Source organism: Argopecten irradians, chromosome 11 (genome assembly GCF_041381155.1).
Source record: "Argopecten irradians isolate NY chromosome 11, Ai_NY, whole genome shotgun sequence".
In the NCBI taxonomy this organism is placed as follows: domain Eukaryota; kingdom Metazoa; phylum Mollusca; class Bivalvia; order Pectinida; family Pectinidae; genus Argopecten; species Argopecten irradians.
The window spans coordinates 4,111,752-4,137,932 of NC_091144.1; the positions used below are offsets into that span (position 1 = coordinate 4,111,752).

At 33.8% G+C, this 26,181-nt stretch overlaps 1 protein-coding gene across 1 annotated transcript in view; it reads right to left on the reverse strand.

The window, feature by feature from the left end:
• The window catches only part of LOC138334327 (uncharacterized), a 42,298-nt gene that overhangs the window by 13,404 nt on the left and 2,713 nt on the right, over positions 1 to 26,181 (reverse strand). The window contains exons 2-19 of the mRNA XM_069282976.1: positions 19,119 to 19,693; positions 18,255 to 18,350; positions 17,779 to 17,881; positions 16,110 to 16,299; positions 14,780 to 14,945; positions 14,471 to 14,566; positions 13,717 to 13,883; positions 13,243 to 13,360; positions 11,698 to 12,416; positions 11,077 to 11,528; positions 10,351 to 10,440; positions 9,440 to 9,736; positions 8,842 to 9,005; positions 6,904 to 7,050; positions 5,443 to 5,576; positions 4,644 to 4,782; positions 981 to 1,093; positions 527 to 680 (exon numbers count right to left, since the gene is read on the reverse strand). Of these exons, the coding sequence (XP_069139077.1) occupies positions 527 to 680; positions 981 to 1,093; positions 4,644 to 4,782; positions 5,443 to 5,576; positions 6,904 to 7,050; positions 8,842 to 9,005; positions 9,440 to 9,736; positions 10,351 to 10,440; positions 11,077 to 11,528; positions 11,698 to 12,416; positions 13,243 to 13,360; positions 13,717 to 13,883; positions 14,471 to 14,566; positions 14,780 to 14,945; positions 16,110 to 16,299; positions 17,779 to 17,881; positions 18,255 to 18,350; positions 19,119 to 19,693 (3,920 nt within the window). The remainder of the gene's footprint in view (positions 1 to 526; positions 681 to 980; positions 1,094 to 4,643; positions 4,783 to 5,442; positions 5,577 to 6,903; positions 7,051 to 8,841; positions 9,006 to 9,439; positions 9,737 to 10,350; positions 10,441 to 11,076; positions 11,529 to 11,697; positions 12,417 to 13,242; positions 13,361 to 13,716; positions 13,884 to 14,470; positions 14,567 to 14,779; positions 14,946 to 16,109; positions 16,300 to 17,778; positions 17,882 to 18,254; positions 18,351 to 19,118; positions 19,694 to 26,181) is intronic.

The window sequence follows — 26,181 nt, forward strand, 5'->3', positions numbered from 1 at the left end:
AAATCTTAAATTATAAATCAACAAATAAAAGATTAACAAATATTGTGTAAATGGGATGAAAAAGGTAAAGTCAATGTGGAACTATATTTTGTGTACTCTCTGAATTTGACAACATTTCCCGCCAAATTGAAGCCAGCTGTTCCGGGATTCCATCAATTGACCGGCTGTTCCAACGATCGTATAACATTGGAAAACAGAGTTTTATTTTATTTGAACACTTAATTTGAATGAAATGGTCGATCTAAATGTAAATATAAGGAATAATTTTTATTGTTTGTTGTTTACTGCTGTGTAAACTGCATTTTTTGTACAGATATTTCAACATGATGCGCTGACGCGTGTCATTTAAAATATCTGTACAAAAATGCAGTTTACACACCAGTAAACAACAAACAATAAAAATCATTCCTTAAGTAACCTAATTCTGTATATTTCTAAGATAAACACGAATAACAAAAAGAGATGCGAATGAAAGGTATAATACTGATACTAATTCAATTGGACTGTTATCGTTACATTAGCATACCTGTTGTTGGTCGTTATGGAGGAGTAGAATACCTTCCCGTTGTCGTGTGGAGAACTTGAGAAACAAACTGTACACTGGATAATACTGACGTAAGACTGACAAAGGGAACATCACGTATCCGTCTCCAGTAAATACCATGGAACTAGAGGAACCACTGGTCAAACACAAGGTTACAAAATGTACATTTCAGTACTAATGTAAGTAATAAGAAAATTTGTTTCATGAAACCAAAATAAAATTCTTCTCGGAACAGCATCTTCATATAAAGATAACTTACCAACTTATATACGCCATTTTGATTTTGAAGGTACTAAATTTAATTGAAGCCAAATAAAGTTAAAATATGAGATTAGAATACGGAACCAGGGATGAAACTCAGTGCATCCAAAACACATTTTCACATGAACTAGTTCATAGAAATGTTTCATTCCGTTTTTATGTGTTGATTGTTTACCAGCCAGCTATACAGGTCCGCACGGGTTGTGAGATATTGCTCATTCTGGCTAATCCTACAGCTTGTCCGTTCACGATCACGCTCCCTATGCATCCAAAAACATCGGTACTACCCTGAAATATAGATTTACTCTCAAAACAAAATAATTAAATTGAAAAAGGACTCCGATATTGACGCTCTATAGGGACTGCAGGGAAAAAAATATATGTCTGCAAATACTAATTTGGGCAGAATATTTCATAGAGAGATTAATACTTCGATGCCTGCTTGTTGGGTATTTAGGAAGCAACAGTTTTGCAAAAATTAATGTTTTGGTTGGACAATATGTGAAGATAGAAAATCCATCTAAACATGTTAAATTCTTTTTTGTTAGGAGGAGATAATCGAGAGCGTATTGGTTTGAATATTTCGGTCACCCTGTGATGCGGAATTCAATACATGATATGAAGTGTTTAACAGGATAGTAAATCTTTCAAATTAGCTATTCACTTCTGTATGAGATGATTGGATCAGAGTAACAGACTTGAAAGCGCCACTTAATTCTAGCGTGTTAACACCGTAAGGACATGTGGCTGTCACTTTTTTTAAAATGTAAACATTGAAGACCTAGTTGTGCCTTGTGTGAAATATTAGATGGCCGTCGCCATTGTCGTTGTCGTAGTAAGCGATTACAGAATGTCTATACTTTTTATTCCGTCTTTCCGTTTCACAGAGTTTTCGTGCTTGCGGGTATGTATCCATTATGACGTCATTAGTTAGTGAGCTAAACTCAACGCGTTTGTTTTTGAAAACTATGATGCCATACTCATTAACTACTCCAAGGGCACAAAGCGTTGTAACAAGCAAATTCGGAATAGCTTTATGTTCCACACTTACGAGGAATCTGTATCATTTCTCTTCCTCTCCTTATTTGCATCATTTTTATAACTCTATCTAGTTATGCCAAAGACATGTTTATAATTTCGAAATTTTCATTGACTAAATATGAACTTGTAATCTTATTATTCAAAGAAATAAATCACTGTGCCTTTTCTATACGTTAAGTTGTTTTCCACTCCTTTTATAATTTGTGTTTGTCACACCCAACACTCGTATGACGTCTTTAGGTTCAGTTCATATTAACACGATTAGAGAAACAAAGAACACAATTATCGAAGGTTTTCTTCTAGGTCTGTGAAACAATGATATATATATATATAAATATTTAGGATGACACTGTATCGACCCTAGGGCTTCTGTACATCATTACACGTACCGGGTAATAATTTAACATATTGAGTTGAGGTGTTTGGGGAGGGCGATGTCCTAGAAAAACTGCTAAGCATTAACTTTCGTGATGTTTTTCCTTGAGCGAAAACTGGATTATCCACACCGCTAGAAACATATTTTATACTGGAAGTAGTTTTTTTTAACTTAATTGACTGATGGTTTTTCAAGAATATTCCGGCTTTCACGTTTTAAAACTCACACAGACGAGTAATATCTACCAATGCCTTATCATCAGTATCTCTGTTATGTGGAATACATTTACCCATTACGCCTACACAAAATGAAATATTATAAAGTTATTGACTGAGTTTGATATATTGAACACTATTATATCAAAAAGTATTTAGTTACACCTTCTATTACTGTGTTTTATCGTTTAGCTCTGAAAAAGGATGATTTGGTGAACTTAAATCCGTGTATTATTTCCCTTTTACAAGTAGCATAACACTCATTAAGCTTCTCTCCATTAACAACTGTCGACGGTGATCTGATAAAACGAGGTTTGAAAAAGTGTTTCAATATTCACGAAGTCATTTTCGACAAGAAATCTATTGTTTTCACGCGATTTTGACGCGACAAAACGAAGATTATTGCAGTTCCGGATGTCACTATATGAGGCTTTCGACGTATTTATAGCACGATCTATCGTCTATCAGTCGCACCGTCTGGGGATCTTGCGAAAACTTTGGACTACATGTATTTCCACTAAAGAAAAAATACGAAATACAAATTAAAGGTCTAAAAGACATAATGTATAGTTGTTAAATTTCGCTGGTGTAAAACTTTGCGATTCACTGAGGGTTTTTTTTTTTTTTTTTTTTTTTTTGCTGGGTCATTTTTGCGAATCCTATTTCTAGCTTTTGAATTCGTTATCCACGGGACAGGCTCTGATATGTATAACGATCATGTAATATATCTCGCGAGTTATTAATTTTCGCAAATTTGGAAGGACCCGTGAATGTTAGCAGCTATACAGTTATGTGATTCAGACTTTTTCTAACCCCCTCAACTTTTTATAGAAATCAGTTGCCATTAAATTTTCGCTTAAACGGTTATGTAATTGTTTTATATGACTGAGAAGCAGCCATGTGATTGAAATCCCGTGTATCTTCTGTAGAATATATTGATGAGTCTCTGTTGTTTGTTTTCTATAACAATTGTATAACGTAACCCATTGCCTTTATTATGAGCTAAACTGTACTGCTCCTATTATCGTCTGCACGCTGACCGTAATCACGTTTATGACATATATTCCATATAGAGATAAAATGTTTCATTACCACGACTGACAGTATAATCATATTTATAGGTGATACTGATGTTGTCTGAGCCACGCCTTGTACGGTATATGATACTTAAAGCAACGTATGTATGTTTAAAATGGTTAAAGCCAGGCTTTGGCTTATTGCACGTAGACCAGAAGAGGCTACAGCAATATTAGTGAGAAAGTGAAACCGACTCTAAAGATCAGATAAGTACGAATTGTGTTGATAAAACTTTGAACGGACACATTTCAGCGGTGATATGATTTTAGTGCTTTTCGTGCGAGAAATGCCAAGCGAAAATATAATTGCGCTATAGATATGTACATGTAATTTATAATTGTGCAAATTCAGCATTGCATTTACCTGTTCAAGATCGCGTTTACGCTTAAATAAGTACATTTGCAGTGAAATAAGTAGTTTACAGTAACATAAGTACGTTTGCACAAAAAAAGTTTTTGTGCATTAAAATAAGTTCGTGTGCAGTAAAATAAGTTCGTGTGCAGACAAATAAGTACGTTTACAACAATATAAGTACGTTTGCAGTAATTTAGGTTGGTTTGCAGTAAAAAAAGTACGTTTGCAGTAAAATAGGTACGTTTGCAGTAAAATAGGTCATTTGCATTAAAATAAGTACGTTTACAATAAAATAGTAAGTAAAATACGTACGATTGCAGTAAAATAATGTTTGCAGTAAAATAAGTACGTTTGCGATAAAATAGGTACGTTTGCAGTAAAATAGGTACGTTTGCAGTAAAATAAGTACGATTGCAGTAAAATAATATGTTTGCAGTAAAATAAGTACGATTGCAGTAAAAGTTTCAATAAATCGTCACTACCTTTGCGTAGACAAGATCGTGTTTTTATTCAATGCAGAAACCCAACAGGTAAATGTATATAAATATTCTGTATTTGTTTCAAAATTCATATGATTATATCACGTATAGTTATATTCATATTTGTTTTGATGGTACATCTGCGTTATAAGTATTATTATAGAAGTATAAGGACATGTAAGGATTTAAACTTATTTGGGGAGTCCGACAGCTGTCCCATGTAGCTCTTGATACAGAGACCGACCGCTTTTTTAAAATAATAAAGCTTAATATTTCTGACAGAGTGTGCGATTTACCTGGTCGGGCGAACCGCTGATCTGGACAGTTGTTGGACTCCTCTGTAGAGCCTCCATGGTTGGGAAGGCTGTCGCCTCTAATGTAGACCCCGTGTCATTACCGAGTTTGGTTGTCCTCATCTCAATCGTGTGGCCAGTCCTGGTGATAGACGTTACAGAATGGGTCAAAGAAATAATATCAACGATTGTTTTCCAGATAAAACAGCATCCTTCTAAAGACATGCACATACAAATTACTTAAAATATAGGACAAAGAAGTAATATCAACGGTTGTACTCCAAAAAACACTGGATCCTTATAAAGGCATGTATGTTGTATACAAATTATTTAAAGTAATAAATATGGGACAACGAAGTAATTCAAACAGTGTGAACAAACTATTGTCGAATTTTCGAAGCGATCTGCCCCTTTATCAAGATACACAAAAAAACACAATTACTTATAAAGGACAGTCACGAATGTTTATGAAACCATAAACAATAATCACATATAGATATATAGATACACTAGAGGGACAATAGAGATGCTAATTATATCTAATCTGTATCTTCTTTCTATAATATTAAATGTTTAAATACACACACACACAAACAAATTAGTTGAGCGCATTATTTTATGTTTATTTTTTTATTTATATTAAATAGATAAACAAATCCATGGATTGCTGGTTTTGAATAGAAATTATTTTACCAAAAAACAATTATGAACTATCTCATACGATATGTAAGACGTGAGATTGATATTGTATAATAAATTATATATTGTTTATTTAATTAAATAATATATATAAGATCCATACCTAGTTATATGCAAATTGTACCAATTCGAGGTTTCCATAGTAACGGATGATTGGATAGTACCATACACTTCCCCGTCACTTCCAGTCACAGAGACAACGGGAGCACTGTCCACAATCTCTATGTCATAGGCCACCTTAATATACAAGAATAAACATGTCTGATAAAGAAAGAATAAAACACCAAACATGTATATAAAATAAACATTATACAAGTACAAATCACCTGAATTACTATAGCGAAACCAAATATCGTAATAAATTAAAAACGAGTTAGTTATGTATGATTATCATGTAAATCACTATCAAAATGTACGTATTATGCGGACATTTAGGTTAAAGCGAAACCAAAATAAGTCATACATGACACGAATCAATTACACATATATTGACACAGGTAATTCCAAGCCGTAATGTGAACGATTTGGTCGTATCCCAAATGTCTAAAACAGATTTTGAAAATTCTACGTAAAACAAAAGAGGTCGATTTTTAATATAAAAAATAACAGATAAACATTAGATATACCAGATAAACATAAAAATACCAGATAAACATAAAAATACCAGATCAACATAAGAAATACCAAATCAACATAAGAAATACCAGATAAACATAAAAATACCAGATAAACATAAAAATACCAGATAAACATAAGAAATACAAAATAAACATAAAAAAATACCAGATAAACATAAAAAATATCAGATAAATATAAGAAATACCAGATGAACATAAAAATACCAAATAAACATAAAAAATACCAGATAAACATAAGAAATACCAGATAAATGTAAAAATACCAGATAAACATAAGAAATACAAAAAAAACATAAAAAATACAAGATATACATAAGAAATACCGAATAAACATAAAAAAATACCAGATAAACATAAGAAATACCAAGTAAACATAAAAAAATGCCAGATAAACATAAGAAATACCAAGTAAACATAAAAAATACCAGTTAAACGTAAGAAATACCAAATAAACATAAAAACACAAGAAAAACATAAAAAAAATACCAGATAAACATAAAAATGCCAGATGAACATAAAAACACTAGATAAACATAAAAGTATTACCTGATAAACGTTAGAAATACCAGATAAACTTGAGAAATAATTGTTTTTAAAACATTAGTTTTAAGGATGCGAGTAAATAAACATTGCACGTCTATCATTACATGTAATTATACTCTTTATCAGTTAGTTTTCTCAGAACAAATGCTAATTAGAAATTCAGTTTTATTTCAAAAATTCAATATAGAAATTTTCCAGTAATTATTTTTTTTCGCACTTTGAATCATGCATTACATTTATCTAAATCACTAATTATCGATTTTTTTCTAGTTCTACTGCCGTGAAAACCTGGTTATGAAAACCAATGACATGAAGAGGAAATCCTACGCTTTGAGACTGAGGAAATGTGGGGTAATAAGTAATTGGCTTAATCTGCTACTCACGGTTCCATTTCCATGGAAACTGGCCACCGTCATCGCTGACCTCTCAGGCTTAATACAGACTTGTAGTGACGCCATGGGTGACTGGGGCTCGACTGATGATGACATCTTAGCTGTGTACTCGTGTCCGTTTTCAACAGCTAGCATTACCTATATAGAATAAAGGTTAGGGCGCGGTACTAATAATGAGGACATCCGTTTGATTGAAATAGTATGTATCCTTTCTTTCAATTGACATCCGCTGACAGCTGAAAACATCATCCCTTATTTCAATAAACACCGATAACTATTAATTCTAGACAAAAATATGTCAATAACTGTCGTTGATAATTTGAAGTAACATGTCTACTTTTTTAAAAGAATATCAAAATTGATATCTACTGAAAACTTAAATAAAGAAATTACAATCGAAAAAATAGCATGATGTCTTTTTCAACCGTACTATAATCAGTGATCTTATTTCCAACAACATTTATCTAAACATTTGACGGATCAGAACAAGTTCCCTTAGTTCTAAATCCTGTCACAAAATCCGCAACACTTTATTTTTTTTCAATGTAATGATAGAAAATGAGCTCCAACGAATGGTTTTGGTGTATTACTCTATAGCGTGATCAATATTTCGAGGTTCTCCATATTCCTTTAACTCTTTATGTTCTAAAGTATGTATGATTTGTTTAATATTCCGGTGGTGTTTAGAATTCGTGGGTTTCTCTTTCCTGAATTCAAACTTCATGGTTCACATATTCCCATAGCTCTTTATGTTCTAACGTACAAGGTTAAGGATTCGTGGATTTAAATACACACACAACTTTAGGGGGAAATAACCCATCCGTGAACTTTAAACTCTAACGTCATTGTACCCAAATTGATACCAATACACGTAGATTTCTCTTATATGACATTTGTTGTTTGGTATGCTTCATTTTTTTTCTGTTTTGTTTTCAAAAAGAGCATACAAATTTTATTTTGATGCTTTGTTTTTCTTATTACAGTGCTTATTTTTATTGTTAGAACGATTAATATCATGTCTGGAAATTTCTAGCTTTGTCACATGATGTGTACCCAAATTGATACCCAGCAAGAAAAAATATATAAATACATTATAGAAAAATCAATTTATATAGATATTTGTGATTTTACTTTATAAAAGAAACGCAGTTGCGTTTATTATAACAAGTTATACTAAATACAGTTATACATTTTACTGTAAAAATTGTACAAGTGTTTTCGCAACAGTACCTGTGCTAATTTGGTACCCTGTAACACCACGTAATGACTTGTGTGATATTTCAATGATTTAAAATCAGTTTTCTGTGGCATTCACCTAAGCTTATATAGTTCCAATGTGGTGTATATGTCAAAAGACCACTATCAATTATTTTTAATGATTGTAAAAAATTTCAATGTAAAAAACTACAAACATAATTATGAATCAATCAAGTTACAAAATACTTGAATCTAGTAACAGTTTTAGTAAAAATTAAGATGGAGAAATAACGCTATACAAAGAGCAATTTGAACATGACTAAATAAATAAAAAAATAATGTGTGGCAACTATATTTTATCTATTTCTGTTAAGTGTTTATATCTTAAATTTCATTATTTAAGAAAATTTTCTTTGAGGAGGCCTTACGCTTTGAAAAAAACACTATTATGGTACAAATAGTAATTGTTGCACGGCCACATTTATAGGGATTAACACGTTTCAGACAGAGTTATCAATATCAAAGTTATCTTTCAGAGAAAATAACAGAAATAGCTACGTAAAACGAAGCGTAATTATCAATAAATGATGCATCTTTGGTATCACCACTGAGAAATGAGGTAAACTTTAACAACACAAATGTTTAAGGTATTTTTTCAATTAGGGTATCAATTTGGGTACAGTATCAATTTTGGTACAATGACGTTACACATTACATGACTGATATACATACAGGTAATGCTGACGTGATAGCACGGGCCCTATCGATCTTTTCCCGGAGGACGGCTATGCTGTTACGGAGGGTAATGGCCTCCTTTTGTACGGTCAAGCAGGGCTGACCACCAGGATTACTGGCTATCTCCTTGATCTGACGCATATTCGATCGGACAGTGTCCACTGTAAAAGGTTAATGTTTCTATTATCGAAATGCTGTGATAATTAATTCATGACAAATAATCCAAAAACAAAACGGGATGTGTCATTACATGACGACTTCATCAATAATTCAATTTAACGATTTCTTCTAGTTATACCTTAAAGGCGTGTGCAATATCACCAGCTGATAATAGTTCTACTTTATACGTATGTCTTGCATTATCATAACAGAGCAATGAAAGAAACTACCAAAACGTCACCGTTTCTATGAAATCAATGGAACAATAATATTCAAAATTCAGTACCTACAGAAAATCAACCTTTTATTAATTAAATTTCATTATAAAATTAATTAATTAAATAAAAAAATGAAATGTCAAAATAAACCATTTATAAGTATTAAACGTTAACAAAGCAAGAACAAATGAGATCAAGTAAACATCAGCTATAAGCACCTTTAGACAACAGATCTGTCATCATCTTCACTTGCTGGCGGGAAGGTTCCTGTCCGTTTTGGTTTCCCTGAGCCTTCTGTAGCTGGGTCTCCGCTACGACTCTTGCTTTCTCAAGCCTATCCCGAATCTTCTGATCATTTGCGTTAATCTTGGCGCTTAATTTCTCTATCTTTTTATGAGTGGATTCGATCTCGGGACTGGTGGCCATCCACATTGAATTCACCTCCGAAGCATTGTTCACGAAATATCTCAGGATGTCTACATTACCAGTGACGGTGTCCCATCTCTCTGCCATTACTGGAATGGAAGTAAACTTTGGTGACACAATTACAAGATAGGGGAACCAATCAATTAAATGAAGTTTAAATTACACAATTTCATGGTATATCAAACCACGCTGTTTGGGAGTGTGATCTCAGCTTCTCTGATGACCCATACTTCTGTGACCAAACTTTTGTATTTCAAATATTAATCTAGCACAAAACTTTTCAAATGTCATAGACAAGTCAAAGTAAATATACATCGCTCCCGGTAACAATAAAACCTGCTTACAGGTACTGAAGAAAATCAAGTTACCGTTGCCAATCTAAAAAATATAAAACTTTTCGTAATAGTAACAAATGAAGTGCTATTACATTAGTTATGACGAAACTTCATTTTGTTTCCAAGCTTAATGTTTTTGAATTGGTTCTATTCCGATACCTATGCTTTGGAAGGTTTGGCAATGCCGGATTGCCAAAGACAAACACCGATCAATGTCAGCTCCCCTCTCTCCCCACCCACCTCCCACGTTAGATTTCGAATTCGACTATCGGATCCAAAATATTGAAAATGTAGTTTTATAATACCTTACAACAATTGGCCACCCTAGTTTTGTCCGATGGATTGGAAAAGGAACTAGTTTGACTTACTGTCGTGTCTGCGGTCGATTGGAATCGACCTAGCCATCAATCGATCAGATATCTCTCGTTCTTCTTCTGCTCTCTTCTGTAACTTATCATCTACAATATAGTATTATCTTCGTTAATTATGCTTCTATGTTTCCATCTTAGATCATCATAAGGTACTGACTATGAACGGCAAATATGGAGTTAATTTAATCATTGTCTGACAAGTATTCGGTAAATATTTTCGATTTACAGGCGAAGGAATTTCTGCCTCAAAATTGTGTCTGTAAGCTTATTTATTCTATCATTACAACGGACGTTAATTAAAATATATAAAAATACACATTTAAAGATTCCACAACCCTTTTCAACCGAAATGTGACAATTTTCAATCAAATGAATGTTAAATATGTAGGTTATTAATACACTTTGGGCCCTACACCAACCCTGTTTACATCTATCAAAATACTTTACTCGAATTCAAGCGTGTTTCAAAATATTACAGGACAGCTTATTTTCTTAGCATTAATTTCGTGTAGATCAGAGTTCGCGGAAATCATTTACAGTGACACAGTTTTACCTTCATGCACATAAGACTTTCGGAAACGTAACCCATTTCAATCTCTGTGAAAAAGTCCTTAGATAGTAGAATACCAAACAGATTTATCTTGAAAAAATCAAACTAAATCGGAAAGTACATTTAGGACATTATATCTATTGTACTATTAATTGGCCAATCCATATACTTACTAAATAAGTTGCGATCGATCCCGGCGTATGGATCATCACCGTACCACCAACCGCCCCATCCACCGCTGTCGTCTGTCTTCTCTTCCGCTTCCTCTAAAACATCCCCGATATTGTCGTTGCCACTGCCGATTTCTATGGTTTCTGTGGTAGACACCGCCGTAGTTGTGGTGGGTGGAGGTACGGTTGTGGGCTTACTCGCCAAAGTCGTGGGGACATTTGTAGTAGTGGTTAAGGGTGAAGGGCTGGTGGTCAAAGATGTCGTACTTAGAAGGACGGAAGCGGTCGGCTTGTCTGGGACTGCAAAAATAAAATCATCATCTCCGCTGATGACGATATCGTCATCATCAGTCGTCGTATCAAAGTCATCGGGGGTCGGAGGCGGTGTAGTTGTTGTTTTTATAGGTGTTGTTGTAGTTGTAGGTGTTGTTGATGTTGTAGTTGAAGGTTGTTGTTGCAGGTGTTGTTGATGTGTGTGTAGTTGTAGTTGTTGTGGGTGTAGTTGTAGTGTTGTGGTGTAGTTGTAGTGTTGTGGGTGTAGTTGTAGTTGTTGTGGTGGTGTGTTGTAGTGTAGTTGTTGTGGGTGTAGTTGTTGTTGTTGTGGTGTTGTGTGTGTTGTGTGTTGTAGTAGTTGTAGGTGTTGTAGTAGTTGTAGTAGTTGTAGGTGTTGTAGTAGTTGTAGGTGTTGTAGTAGTTGTAGTAGTTGTGGGTGTTGTTGTAGTTGTTGGTGTAGTAGTTGTTGTTGTAGTAGTAGTTGTAGGTGTTGTAGTTGTTGTCGGTGTAGTTGTTGTAGTAGTTGAAGGTGTAGTAGTTGGTGGCACAGTTGAAGGTGTACTTGTTGTTGTAGTTGTTGAAGTAGTTACTGGCAGAGTTGTCGTTGTAGTAGGTGTCGATGTTGATGTGGGTCGTGATGTTTTCGTCACTGTTGTGGGTGGGGACGCGGTTGTTGTAGAGTGGGGAGTTGTTGTAGTTGTGGACATTGAGAGAGGCGTCATTGTTGTAGGACGAAGGGTTGTTGTAGATGCCGGGTGGTCGGTCGTCGAAATTTTAGTCCGCGGGGTCTCGGTAAGCATTGTAGTTTTAGTGGAAGACACTGATGGAGGTTTTGATGTCGGTGATGATTTTGACGATGTGACAAGAGGTGGTGTTTTAGGAGTCGTCCTGCGTGTAGTCATCAATTCCTCTCCACCACTTCCTGTTATCACGATGTATTGTTCACAGTCGATCACCGAATCCTCGTCATCGCCATCTCCAGATCCCGCCACCAAGTCTTCACAGCGCTCACGGAGGACAGCCTCGTCACCCAGTAGTAACCTTAGCTCGTCCATTCGTTGGTCAAGTTTCTACCAACGGAAATCAATGCAAATTAGGAACCCACACTACATTCTAATTATCATTAAAGACACTTTTTTGAAATTCCAGATTCATTTGTATTCCTCATCTTAATGAAATGCCTTAGCTTACAATTTTTCTTAATGAAAACTATTCAAAGGTTAAAGACAAACTATTGGTATCTACATTTATCTCCCTTCTGTATATTTTATATAAGTGTCGTCTCCCCTTATTATTACAGATAGTTATATAAACATTTGTGAACGGATGTGAATGAATAAGATGTAAAACAGGTTAATGTTTTCCTAATGAGAATTATGAATTTAAAAATGTTCGAACGATTGAAACTATCCCTTAAAATATATTTGTTTTGGGTTTGCTAAATGCGGTTTGTGTGTGTGCGTGTTGCTATTTTCTTCAAATGGTATTAAGCAACCAATAAACAACATATCCCTCTGTGATTAAGGTCATATCATTTGTACCCGTTCCCGCATTGGTAAAATCTTAACAATTTTACAATTTATGTGTGTCAAATTATCTCAGTTTAAATGTTAGAAATAGTAGACCGTACGCGAATGTTTTGATGAAATCTACATAAGAATTAAGATTGGATTGGATTATCTCTCAAATATTCCAATAAGGCGGATTTATACACATAAATGACAAGTACAATTATGACGCAATGTGTTGTAATGGAATGAAGCAAAGTGGCGTTAATATTACCGTAAACATCACATAAATATATTTCTATAAATACATCGTATTGTAAATTAAAACTATTTTAAAATCTAACGAGTGTGAGGTGTAAGTCAGGATGACATTTTTAAAATCACATACCGCCATGGCATTGGCCAACCTGCCTATAATGGCCATCAACTGTAAACGAACGTTGCTTCCGGATTCTCGCCTGTCAGCTATGTATTGTTTTCCCTTTTGAAGTATAGGGATGATTGCTCTGTAAATAACAGTTTTTAAGGTCAAATATGATAGGGAGGTGGCCTCTAATCATGTAGCACAATTCTATCACAGAGCTGTAGATGTAACGTAAGTTTAAATCCTATTCAATTTCATTGGCTTGCAAGTCTTAATGTATTTTATAAATTATGATTACAAGTATAAGAAAAAAATGCAAATATCAATATGAGCGTTCTTAAAATGTATGATAAGTTTCGTACATATTAGAAACATCTAAAGTAAGTTTGTCTAATAACAACTACAACTAATGCATTCTTAAGTATACATAGCTATATATAGAACATATTTTATACTGAGGATAGTTTGTAAGTTTTCCTCATGTGACACCTGTCTGACCTGGCTATAGCCTCTACTGTACGACTTAGTTGCCTGGATCTCTGATAGGTAGCTGTGGCTAACTGTTCTACTTCGTCCATGTTAGTGATGGGGGCCGACGTCTGAAATAGGACTTCATCAGTCGGCGGTCGTCTTTCAATGTAGGCGTTACGTAACGCTATGTTTCTCTGTGAATAAATAAAATTACGTTACTAGTGGTGTAATATAATATTCAACGTGAAACACAACATGTACGCTTCTGCAATCGTAATTATAAATGTGATTTTGGGCTATATAAAAAGTACTTCTTGGATATCACTTCTTAAAGATCATTCCTAATTTGTTACCTTTTGGATTAGTATAGAAAGGCATACCGTAAAACGTATGCTTTAAAGTTTTATTTCGGCATACCCGTATAGATTGGAACCTCCCGAACCGTATCGCGTGGTCAAAATATATCGCCAATACCCGTACAGATCTGAATAGATCGGAACAGTTCGGATTCTTCCGAGTCATATTTAACGTGTACATGTTAAAAATCAATATTTTAATTTAATTGTTTAATAACTTTGCGAATACGAACTTTACAACAATGGGTAAATATCGAAAGTTTAAAACTTAGAAAAGCGGAGAAAATATGTAGAACACTGTTAATACTTTTTCTATGCCGCAAATACAACAAGTCACAGACCATACAACTTTAACTTCATCACAATTTGCCACATAAACGTCGAAGAAAATACAAAGGGAAGTAACTCTAACAATGTCTCTGTACCTGTACATCCCGTTGGACGGCCCTGATTTCCTTATTAGCTGTGAAGGAGTAGTTCCTGGCATCAAGGTACTTGTCGGTAACACCGTTAAGGTAGCGCTGTAACACGAAATACAACATATGTAAATTTCCAATAAAAGACCGAAAACTTTTCTCATGTTATCGAACATCAAATGAATTGCATGCACAAATACACATTTGGACCTGTATGACGTTTTAAGATATTATTATATTATTAATATATTATTTTTATCCTGTGTAAGACAATAGTTGTTATTGTTGTTATCATTATGGGTATTATTGTTGTTTTACCGTGTACGTATGTATCCGTTGTCTGACGTCACCACGGATCTGCCCGTAAAGTCTGGTTTCAATCTTACGTCTATACCGGGCAATATCTATAAAAAGTGCCCGGGCATCTCTGCTCTTAAAGCTCTTAAATATGACGTCGTACTCCCTTTCCTGGGCCATACAGCGACTGGAATGGACGACAAACATACATAATTAATAATGTGGAAGTACTGACGGAATACGAAATGTTTAGGAAAATAACGTCATGAATATCGTCATCTGGACATTAGTTATAATTTGCCTGAATTTTGCCTTTATTCTGCAAATATTTTTTGCAAAAGATGCAAACTGTAATACTGATGTAAAAACAATATTTGTTTTGTTTCTGAGTAACATTTAGGTACATTTATTGGCCCAAAATTTACCTCTGATCCATCGTAATATAATTCTTTTTACCACAATAATTTACATGTGTGTCCGAATGTACCTTGACAAAATCCAATATATCATTGTTTTAAATGAGGTCATTAATGACGTCATAATGTTTTGTTATGAAATCCTGGCTGTAAATGATTGTATTCCAACAAACGGTAGTATCCATAATTCGTGAAAGTTTGTTATGAAGAAATTATGATAGTTTAAGTTTAAAGTCGGGACATGTTTTATGAAACACCCTGTATTATGAACTAGTGCACAGTGGCCCAAGAAAGATTTGTATAATAGACAATGCCTATTTATATGAAGGTTAACACATCTATTCCTGAACATTAACCTCTCAACGTGTGTACTGATTGCTTTACTATTGTATATTACGTAATGACAGATTCTTGTCCAGTGAATACTATTTATAGAAATATAACAATGTAAAAGATGTTTCCGGGACTATTAACTGTGCTCCATATTACTACAACAGATTATGTCCTTCATGTACTTTACAGCCGTTTGTATAAATCTGCTCTATTGGAATATTTGAGAGATAATGCAACACAGACTTAATTCTTTTGTAGATTTTGAATCAACAATTCGTGTACTATAAAATTCAGATCATTTGACAAATATATATTGAAATAGAACGAGTTTGGATCCGTCGCAATCCTTCGATAATGACATCTGTTCACTCAAGTGGCATGTTCTATCACTATATATACTATAAGTCAGTTAGTTTAACAATTTGTATCGAAATGTTAAAATCAGCGATAATCCTGCGACAAATTTTGTTTAACAAATTAGGACAGAAAAAGCGTGTTTCTTAAGATTACCAATGAATAAAGAAAACTATAATTATTGCATGCTATCTGTATACAGAGGTGGTCGATTAGACTGGTTCTTACTGATTTATCGACGGGGTTACCTTTTAAGCTGCTCTAACATCGTGTGCATGGATTTTGCCCGGCTTTGGGCTTGATCAGCGACCATAACATGGCGGCTAAAATCTTCAAAATATATATTTGGTGGAACGCTCATGGAGACAGGTGCCACCCTCTTCTCATAGGCCCTGAGGTGGACGAAACGCACGAGCTGTGTGACGTCAAGCAATGCATCTGTGTGGAAAAAAACCCAACAGGATTCTTAAAGATGACGTAACTTTAAGAGTATCATTAAGGTATTATTAACTACTTGTTTTGTGTGTAATGTGGATTTGTAATACGCGGGTAATATATATATATATATATATTGTTTTTTAAATCTGGAATTAAAAGTTCATAAACATACACAAAAAAAAACTATTTACAAAATTTATCATGTAGTTGATGGAAAATAGAACCCGAGTCCAAATCCCCTGAAAACCCTCTGTAATTGCAGAAACACTCAATGTTCAGGATATAAGAGTATCCTAGAATGTTGTGCCTGACCAACCTATTACCGATACATAGTGTAATGAAATGTCTATGATATTGTAACAAAGAAGAACATATTGTACCAGATCTTCAGTGTTACATGGTGACTTCGTGTGTCGTTTTTAACAATACATACTAAAGGTTTTTAATTATGTATGTGGTGTTCCGATATAGACTGACATCATATGAAGTAGTAGTGCTATCGTTCGGACTACCTTAATGAAGACGGTAGTATTCAATATAGTATTCACAAATTCACAAATATAGGTAATTACAGGGTAAGGGAGCTCACTCTTACTGCCAAGATTGCCTACCCCAACACAAAATGGTCTTCGTCATTAATTCACTATTACAAATATATTCCTCATCTGCGTAATTATATCCATATTTTATTCATAGATCTATTTAATTCCATATAAGATAAACGTTTGTCAACTGACGTGAATGTAAATCCATTTTAAAAGTACGTTATGTATATGGGGTAATGTATATGTGAATGTAATAACGGGGAAAGTCTACTTCAATACGTTACAATCCAAAAACAGTTCTGAATATATCTTAATATAGGGCAATTGTTTTCCTGAAATCAACATTTCTTTGCGTTATTTGTAATTTCACAAAATCCTTTAATAACATGGTTGGATATAATATTCAGAAAGTCTTTGATAATAAAAGTCTTAAGTTCATCATTGATTTTAAAATATAGTAAGAAATAGATTTAGTTAAATAATGTGATCTTTTATTAACGTAACATGGGCTGTCTAAAGATATACACATGTTTAATTAATGCTTTAATTGTTGATAGAACTATGGTACCGACTTATTACGTCAAAATGGTTTTCAACTGTTGTATATTCTATTATTTCAAAATTTTAAATAAAACGATATTAAAACAAAAACCTGAACCCTGTTCATCTGCTGTTGAATCAGTATTACGTTTGTAAATAGATGTGTTAAATGTCAATATCACATGGACCTTGAATAATTCTCACATTAACCTCCAGTTATGTGCTGGATCGCCCCGAATTTGAATTTCACACTAATGTTTACAAACAGCAGATGTGACTATTGTTTAGGAGATAATCTGTCCTATGTGTCTATGACGAGCACACTGTATGTAAAGTACCAGTATAAATGACAGCCAAGGGGATGTGTATTGTGTGATGGTATTGTGTTACTCACCATAAGCTTTGTTGTTCTCATCATGTATAAACTTTAGCTGATGTTTCACCTCCGAGATGTCACTACGTGCATCGGAATGAATGTTCATAAACCGATCGCTTACCTGAAGTGGAATGAACAGGGTGGAATATTAAAAGCAATTATTATGTTGAAATTTTAAAACATTCATTATACAAATGTATTTTCTGTGAAAATATTTAAATGCTTCAGAATTGGCCAAAAATATATCAATAGTGAGCAAATGTTCCTGGTCTATTCTCTTTATTCTTCAAATGATTGTCGATGTGGTCCGTTGTCTGTATGAAGTGCATTAAAGTGTTGACTGCAAGAAAGATAACAGGAAATGTCGAAAATGTCAGCTTTTAATAATTTTACCAGCATTTTTTCATGTTATATTTATCATTATATTGACGAATATTCGTCTAAACTTAGCGTTTTACTACAAAAACAAGAAATAATGATGGACTAATCGTTACCCTTTTGACTTTCTTCTGCATGATTTGTAGGATATTGGACATGGTTTGCTTGAGGTTGCGAATTGCTACACTAAGCTTTGGCCGCATTCTTTGTTCCTGTATGGATAAAATGATACGAAAAGGCAGATGTATATTACATATATTTCTTATAAATATTGGGTACGAAAGGCATAACAATTCCTGTAGAAACTTTATATTTTTCCTGTATACACTTTAGATTTTTCCTGTAACTTAAAGTTATATTTGCCGTATTTTTCATACTCACGAATCAAAATGAGCTTTGAATATGTTATTCATAACCAAAAAGGTACTAAAATTTTGAAAATTACATTACTTTCTACGCATTGGTTTCAATTTTACAAATTCAAATAAGGTCAGAAAATGATTTTATGTAGTACTGCCAAAAATCATTATATGTACATCTATAGTGAAGCGAAATAAGTATGTGGTTAAAAGTGTACTCTGTCAATGTGTAAGTCACAACTACCACAAAGACCAGCATTTCATGATCAAATATTGATAATTTAAGCTTATATTTCGGATGGATAGAATATGAATATAATGGTAAAATTAAATATCAATTTATTAACGTAACAGATGGAAACTATTAAAATGTCACAAATATAATATATCACTGTTAAAACACTTGATATACAAATTTGGTTAGGAATTTGGGCATTACTGTATTGACTAGCTGTTTCATTCCCGATATGGTCATAACAATCCAGGGAACCTCAGAATAACAACATCAATTCTTTATATAGTTTATTGTTTTATTTTAACATCTTTATCGTATGAATGCTGGAGTCATAGATACACCCATCTCCACTTTGAAACTTGATTTTGAATTGTTAACAGACTTACCAATCGAGATACCGCTGCGGGTTGTCTTTGCCCGTATCCATAGCGACGCCTGTACCCATACGGCTGTCTATATCTAAAAGGAGACTGGTTCTGCATTCCATTTCCATCCGCAATAGGACTTATCTGAAGATCACTAACTTGATGATGTTTCTCTTGTGTGTTCTGCTGATCCGAATTATCGACAATCAGACCGTGGTTTTGTATATGAAGGTTCCTTGACCTACTGGAATCTTTAGTTGGGTTTTGGTGGGATCCTTTTCCTGTTTGATGTAATGACTCACTTTCCAGGATAATGTCGCCATTACCAAACTGAAGTGACCTAGGTTTTTCTTGTCGATGTGATGACCGATGGGTCTTTTGTCCTGTTTCCTTGTGGTGTTTATGGTTGTCTCTGTTGTTATGATGGTGTTCTGTCCTAGTTCTCCTGTTGCCGCCATGCTGATGGCCATGATGGGTAGATGGTTGATCGTGACGACCATGACGCTTCCTTAGACTTTGTATGTTTCGGTTACGTCTCAAAGCTCCTCTAGATCCACTGCTATGGTGTTTTCTCGTAAGGTCATCACTTTCACAATCTGTTAAAAATAATATTTCATGAAGAAAATATTAGTATTTTGTTGAATAAGTATATACTTCAGCTTTTTGTATAAATTATCATTTTGTGGCACATAACCTTTTTAAAGCAGACTTTCTTTAAAATTCCTTTAATGTATTTTATAAACACATGTAAACAAATTCATACTTGAAAAATTGTTTAAAGATGCTCCAACGCTGACAAATGGTATTTTTCACTATCAAAAACCGGAACAGACGATTTTGTATTTTTCTTCAGTTACAAAAGTTACTTATTTTACACCATTACCACCATTGAAAAGTTTGAGTTTCTAATTTTACTTCAAATTAAGAATATGAAAAACAATTAATGGTATCCCGAAAAAATTCCGTTGCACTATATCTTATATAGAATAAAGTAATGATTGCGCATGCACCAAAAGGCGAAATAAATTATTTTATGTTATTTTTGTGGTAATTAGGTATATATATACACGATTAAACACCAAATATTGTTGGAATGATATAATTTATGCTCTGTCGGCAGTGGAGCATCTTTAAATGTCAAACTTATTTAATTCCCGATGTTTTAATTACCTGGTTTGGCACTTGGCCTAGTTGTGTAAAAGGTTATTAGGCTAATAACAGTTTAATATTTGTTCATAATCAAGGTAAGATAACTCCTTTTAAAACAAATGAAAAGTTCACTAATCACGTGATGAGACTTCTATATCAGTTACAGTAGGATAGCTATATATTTTAACAGACATTCTGAAAACATAAAATGGATTTGAAACAAAATTAATCTATTGGAAATTCTAAACAAGAATAGTGCTAACACATTAAAAGGTTGAGGACTACAGACACAGACAGGAAAGATGGTAATATTAGGATATGGTTACAGAGATATTTTATAACATATAGCCGAATTGGAGAAATACATGTCAATGGGTTTTTTATCGGTACACAATTGAAAAAATATCAAGCTACTGGAGAAAGTTGTTTAAAAGTACATAACGCACAATGTGGTGGTAGACGTTTTAACTGCGTTATTGCGAAATAGCCGCTCTGCTTATCCTTGGAATCTTAAACAACGACTGTACATAAATTCCATAAGGTCAGGCTACCTTACAAGTAAGAGTATCGTGTACCCATTCATGTATCCAGTAAATACATGTACACAAAGAATTTAAACCGCCAGTGTGCTTAAGATGAATGATTAACTTGTAAATTGTGAATGAATGGAATTCAACCTAACGATTTAGGCTAGTTGGTTTATACAGTTGTGGAGTTATGTAGTTATGTTTGATTTTTGTATTAAATAATGTCCTATCCAGAGCTATAGAGTCATTAAGTAGGACGTTGAACAGATATGAATCTTTATTTAAACACAATATCAATAAAAAGAAAAATATAAAAATTAAAATAAATGAAATATGAACATCGATACCAAGTAATTCACATTTTAGTGTGTTATTATCCATCCCGGTGTGTCATACATATATCTATAGATAACATCTCTTATATTCATAAAAAAAACTCCCACGCAATTTGTTACTATGTTGAATACTACACTTTAAATGTATGAAGAAATCTCGGGTTACCTGTAAACATATTTTACATAGATAAGTTAAAACATGAACTGTTTACCAAGCAGGTTACGAAATATCTGACTGTGCGTGGCGCCACTTTCGGTTTGTTTGCCTGCATTACCATTATAATAGTATAGCCCCTATTTGGGGGTCCCTCCATTGACTGGATACCACGATATGTGGCGTGAGGTGATTATAGAGGTGTGTTATTTCCAACCAATCAGAGCCCAGTAAGGGATATGTCCTGATCGAGTCAGGTGAGGTGACTTTACGTTAATTATGACTCCGATACTACATCGTGAGTGGTGCAGCGTGTCGGATGTGCATCGTAAACTGTATGTAAACATGTCTACATTCAGTTATATCACATATTTCATAAACGTCACACATGAATAGAAAGAATTTATAATAGATAAAGAAGACGTTACCAAAGTCAAATTTCTAGATTAAAAACCTAAATATGCTGGTGTAAATAGGCTGTCGTTTGATTACGTTCGCATATTTTTGTTTTTGCTCTTCATACATGAAAATCATATACTGTACACCAAACTCGAAACCTTACAACTCAAAGACTGTTTAATTCGAAGTATTTTGCTGATTTATACCACACTTTCTACCTTAACTTCATTAACTCGGAAGTCTTAATCATGGTTCTGTCGACTTCGAAGTAATGCGGTTTTACTATATATCGCTAGATGTCACAAAGTCGTCAATGTAATATCACCATCTTTGAGAAGATGATAGCAGGTGAGGTGTATATCCACGCAGGTTGTGGGTTCCCAACCTCTGGAACTAGTCCTCTCCATCGTCTTTTATATCTGTCATCTTTATCGACTGCTGCATAACTTGCAGTAATAATCTTGGTTAGGTCTTTTCTAACATATAAAAGAGTGCCTTAACAACAGATGACACGCACAGAGCAGTTTTGATTGTAGGGTATATAGTAAAGGATATCTTAAAATATTACTTCATATCCAATTTCGAGTAAAATAGTAGGAATTTCTATTTGGTTGCAATATCTATTCCACGTATTTTGTTTAACTATGTAACGTTTTCATTTATATGTATAATTAAAACATACTCGTATCTAGGTATATTCGTTTTCGACGATAAGTGTGTCATATTGCGGAAGTCTGTTTACAATATATGTAGAAATCATTTATTTCCTGCTATATTAAGATATGGTTTTAAGTAGTAATTAGAAAATCTTAATATATTATTCATTTATTTGTGTGAGTAAGATCTAGCTTCATTAGCAATCACTCTAAAGTAGAAATATCGTTTTGGTATTATTCCATATATAGAATTTAATTTAATAATTTCCTTTTGTAGAATATCATTATCGATTTTTAGATATGGATTTTACTATAATGACTGTAATCTTGTGAAGATATCACGTTATGATGCTCTAGAAGGTAATAGATCTTCGGAATAGTTTATCATTCTAGTCAGTTCTGTGATGAATTTCTGATATGGCATGATAGGGTTCTGAAATAAGCATAATTTGCTTTCAATAATTAAAATACTTACTTCCAAAGGAGATTATCGTAATGCACAGTTTAATATCTTACATCATCTGTAGACTAAAAATATTAACTTTCAAGGAAAAAACTGTAAGAAAACCTAAATATGGCAATCCTAATGATAAACAAGGAAATTTGAAGGAGATCAAATTACATAGAGACGTTTGATAAAGCAAAGACAAAATTAGCTCTAAACGATAAACCGGCGGGAGATAAAAGACACCATGAGAACATTAAATCACACAAGTTTTTAGCTGTTATATGCCTATGTGTTTAACAGCAGTTACCATTGCAAGGAACGCTTTCACTTCGGAAGCAGCTGGATCATTTTAATTTTATCTGTCCGAAGGTGTATTTCAGGAATTCTTTTGAACATACATTTTACATATCAGTTATCCCCTCTTCACATCTACATTCTTTAATATTAATTATTTGTTTTCTGAGTAAAGATAGAGTTTTCTATCAATAATTGCTTTCATATTTTTGAAGGATTTATTCTTGTTCTCATCAATTGTCAATTACTTCAACAGCAGACTGGATCGGAACCTAGCGTCTGTGGTTATTGAGTCTGGCGTTTCAACATTACAGTGAGCCGTATACCGACAATACCACCATCAATGATATCGGCGTCACGTCTGTGGTTAATGAGTCAGGCGTTTCCATATTACAGTGAGTCGTATACCGACAATACCACCATCAATGATATCGGCGTCACGTCATTTAAGCGCTCGCTATATTAAATGCCTCATGAAAACAGAATCGCTACGCGTGTTTCAATATAATCAAACATTAATAATTATTTTTAAAACTAAGATTATTGAGACAATGTCAGTTCAATCTCTAAATATAGCTATCATCTTTATCTCTGGTCTGATCCAGTTTGAGTGCGGATTAAGGTTTCTGGTTAAAGAAGTGGTGTCCTTTGTTAATGCATTAAAATGTAGAAAACATCTGCCGAGCATGTTTTGAAACCTTAATGTATTATGCATATGTGCGAATTTTACAGACGCATAAAAGCAACCGAACTACCAATAAATACCCGGTATATACACGTCTCGCTTTGATAGATTTCTTTATATTCTAACATACCTCCAGCAGATTCATTAAGGTAAACGTGGATGTTTGCCAGAAATTGTTTATGGTATGCAACTTCATGTTTATGTATTTATTGGCGAAATAGCGTAAAAAGACACTTAAGGAAACTAGAGATAAAGTAGGTGATGTGTTATTGAATATATGTTTACACCTTCCGAAACCAAAAAAGTGCAGACTCAGAGTTTGGATGATAGGTATACAACATTAAAACAATTAAACATCGATCACAAGGATTCTCATATCTATATCAAAAGTTAAACACTTTGTGTAATTTCCTTTACCTGGAAGGTTTATTTTGGCGTTTTTTATTATGTTCTTGTCAAATCGGTGGTTCATGATCACCTTACTGAAACTACACGATGGAATATATCGATGAGGAAACGTAACCAGGATTCCGTATCGGGACCAAAGCTCAAAAACTTAATGAAGGGAGATTTATTCAGAAATATCTCAACATTTTGATGTGTTTGATTGATTAACGTCCTATTAACAACCAGGGTCATGAAACATTGGTCAGGGGACATAAGCCAGAGCCTACCTCACAGAGGCGAGCGATCAACTGAAGGCCAAAAGCGGGGTGGTGTCAAGGGAGACGTTAGGAAGATGAAAGTAAGGTAGAAAGAAAGAAAAAATAAAGTTCTAAAGGTGTTGTTCGCCCATAGCCCAACTTTCTTGAAACTTTACATATCGAAAGTGCTACTAGTTGTCCCTTAAAAATGACTCTGCGTTTTCCTTTTGTGCTTTTAAAAAGCCCTAAAGGCCCATCGTATTCACTTTTATTAAAAATAGCACAAACATGCAAAAAAGGCAAGCCTTTGTTAAATAGTATACATACTTAAGTCATTTCTTTTAGATATTTATCGGAAACTTTTATTTCAAATAATAACTCTTACAAAAAAATAACACTTTTGGGAAAAATCGAAAACGAAACATTGCTCTTTGTCATCTCATTTCTCATTTCACCCTGTTACGGGTTTTGTCCACAATTTAACCCCCTCCCCCCTCCCCCCCTCCCCCCCCCCCCCTCTTTTAAAATACTCTCATGACATTCTCTGCCTACTTGTAAATTAGTTTCGAAATTAAAATCCGGGAAAACAGTTCTTGAGTGAATTGAAAATTGAGAGTACAGGAAGTAACGAACCACTTTTTTGTTAGTATACCTAAGCTATACATTTCAAATTTATGATTCCAGAGTCCGATATAAGTAAAAATTAGTGTACAGTACTAATTTTTGAAGCTAAATATCATGATAACACTTTTGAAAACAAAATGGAGGCATCTGATTGGTTGAAATCAAGATATTAAGAGATATAAGTGAAAATTTGTACATATGGGTCATGGGGTAAGCCGAATGAGTAAGTAAAAGGTTTTAATTCGTTGTTGTCATTGTAACGAAATAAAAGGTCCCTGATTGGTCAAAATAGCCTTTGTGATGCTTGTATTATTTTGTGATTAAACATGTTTTATATCAAAATCAAATGTAACTCTGTTTCCCTATTTAATAATTTTTAATGTATGTTAGATTACAAAATTCTACTCAATTTTCATCTTGCCAAATATTTGATTTTTTGTTTCTTGAAAATTAATTTGTAATAAAATAATTAATAAATATCATTATCGTTGTGTATAAAATAAAGAATGAAGTATGTTTTAGTAACAAAACTCATTAAAAAATATTTAAAAAAAAGATGTTTAAAAGGTGGACACAAGGGGTCCCTTGCCACATACCCAAAGTTTAGTTAGAAAACATCAGTTTATGCTCCTGATGTCCTTTAAAAAATTCAAACTACGTAAAAAGTACACATAAAGTTTTGTACCTGGATCTTTAATACTGCAAAATTTGAAAAAAATCTGTGTCTGTGCGGATTTTGCATCCCACCTTTAGTCGCCTTTTACGATCATGTAATGCGGGCAGCAGGTACAATTCTAACGCTCTACCTATTCAAGTACTTTGACATAGAAATTCAGCTGCACATATCTCACTGTTTATAATCTTACAATGGTGAATTCTGTAACAGGAATATCAACATCATGTCCAAATTGAAACGAACTTCTTTTAGAGACAGACTGTTTCAGTTTTAGTCTAACAATGCAGCATATCTTTCACGAGTTATCATCATAAAATGCCATCAGGTTAACATGTTGTCGGCTTGTGTAAATGAAGAGCATACCCCCTACATTGTACCCAGTTGATATGATACCAAAAGGTAGCGCTCATCACTCGAAACGGTTTGTCCTCATTTGTCGACAATTGTTTTAAGAAAAAAAACGAGTATGAATAATTTGTGTATTTTCGTCTGT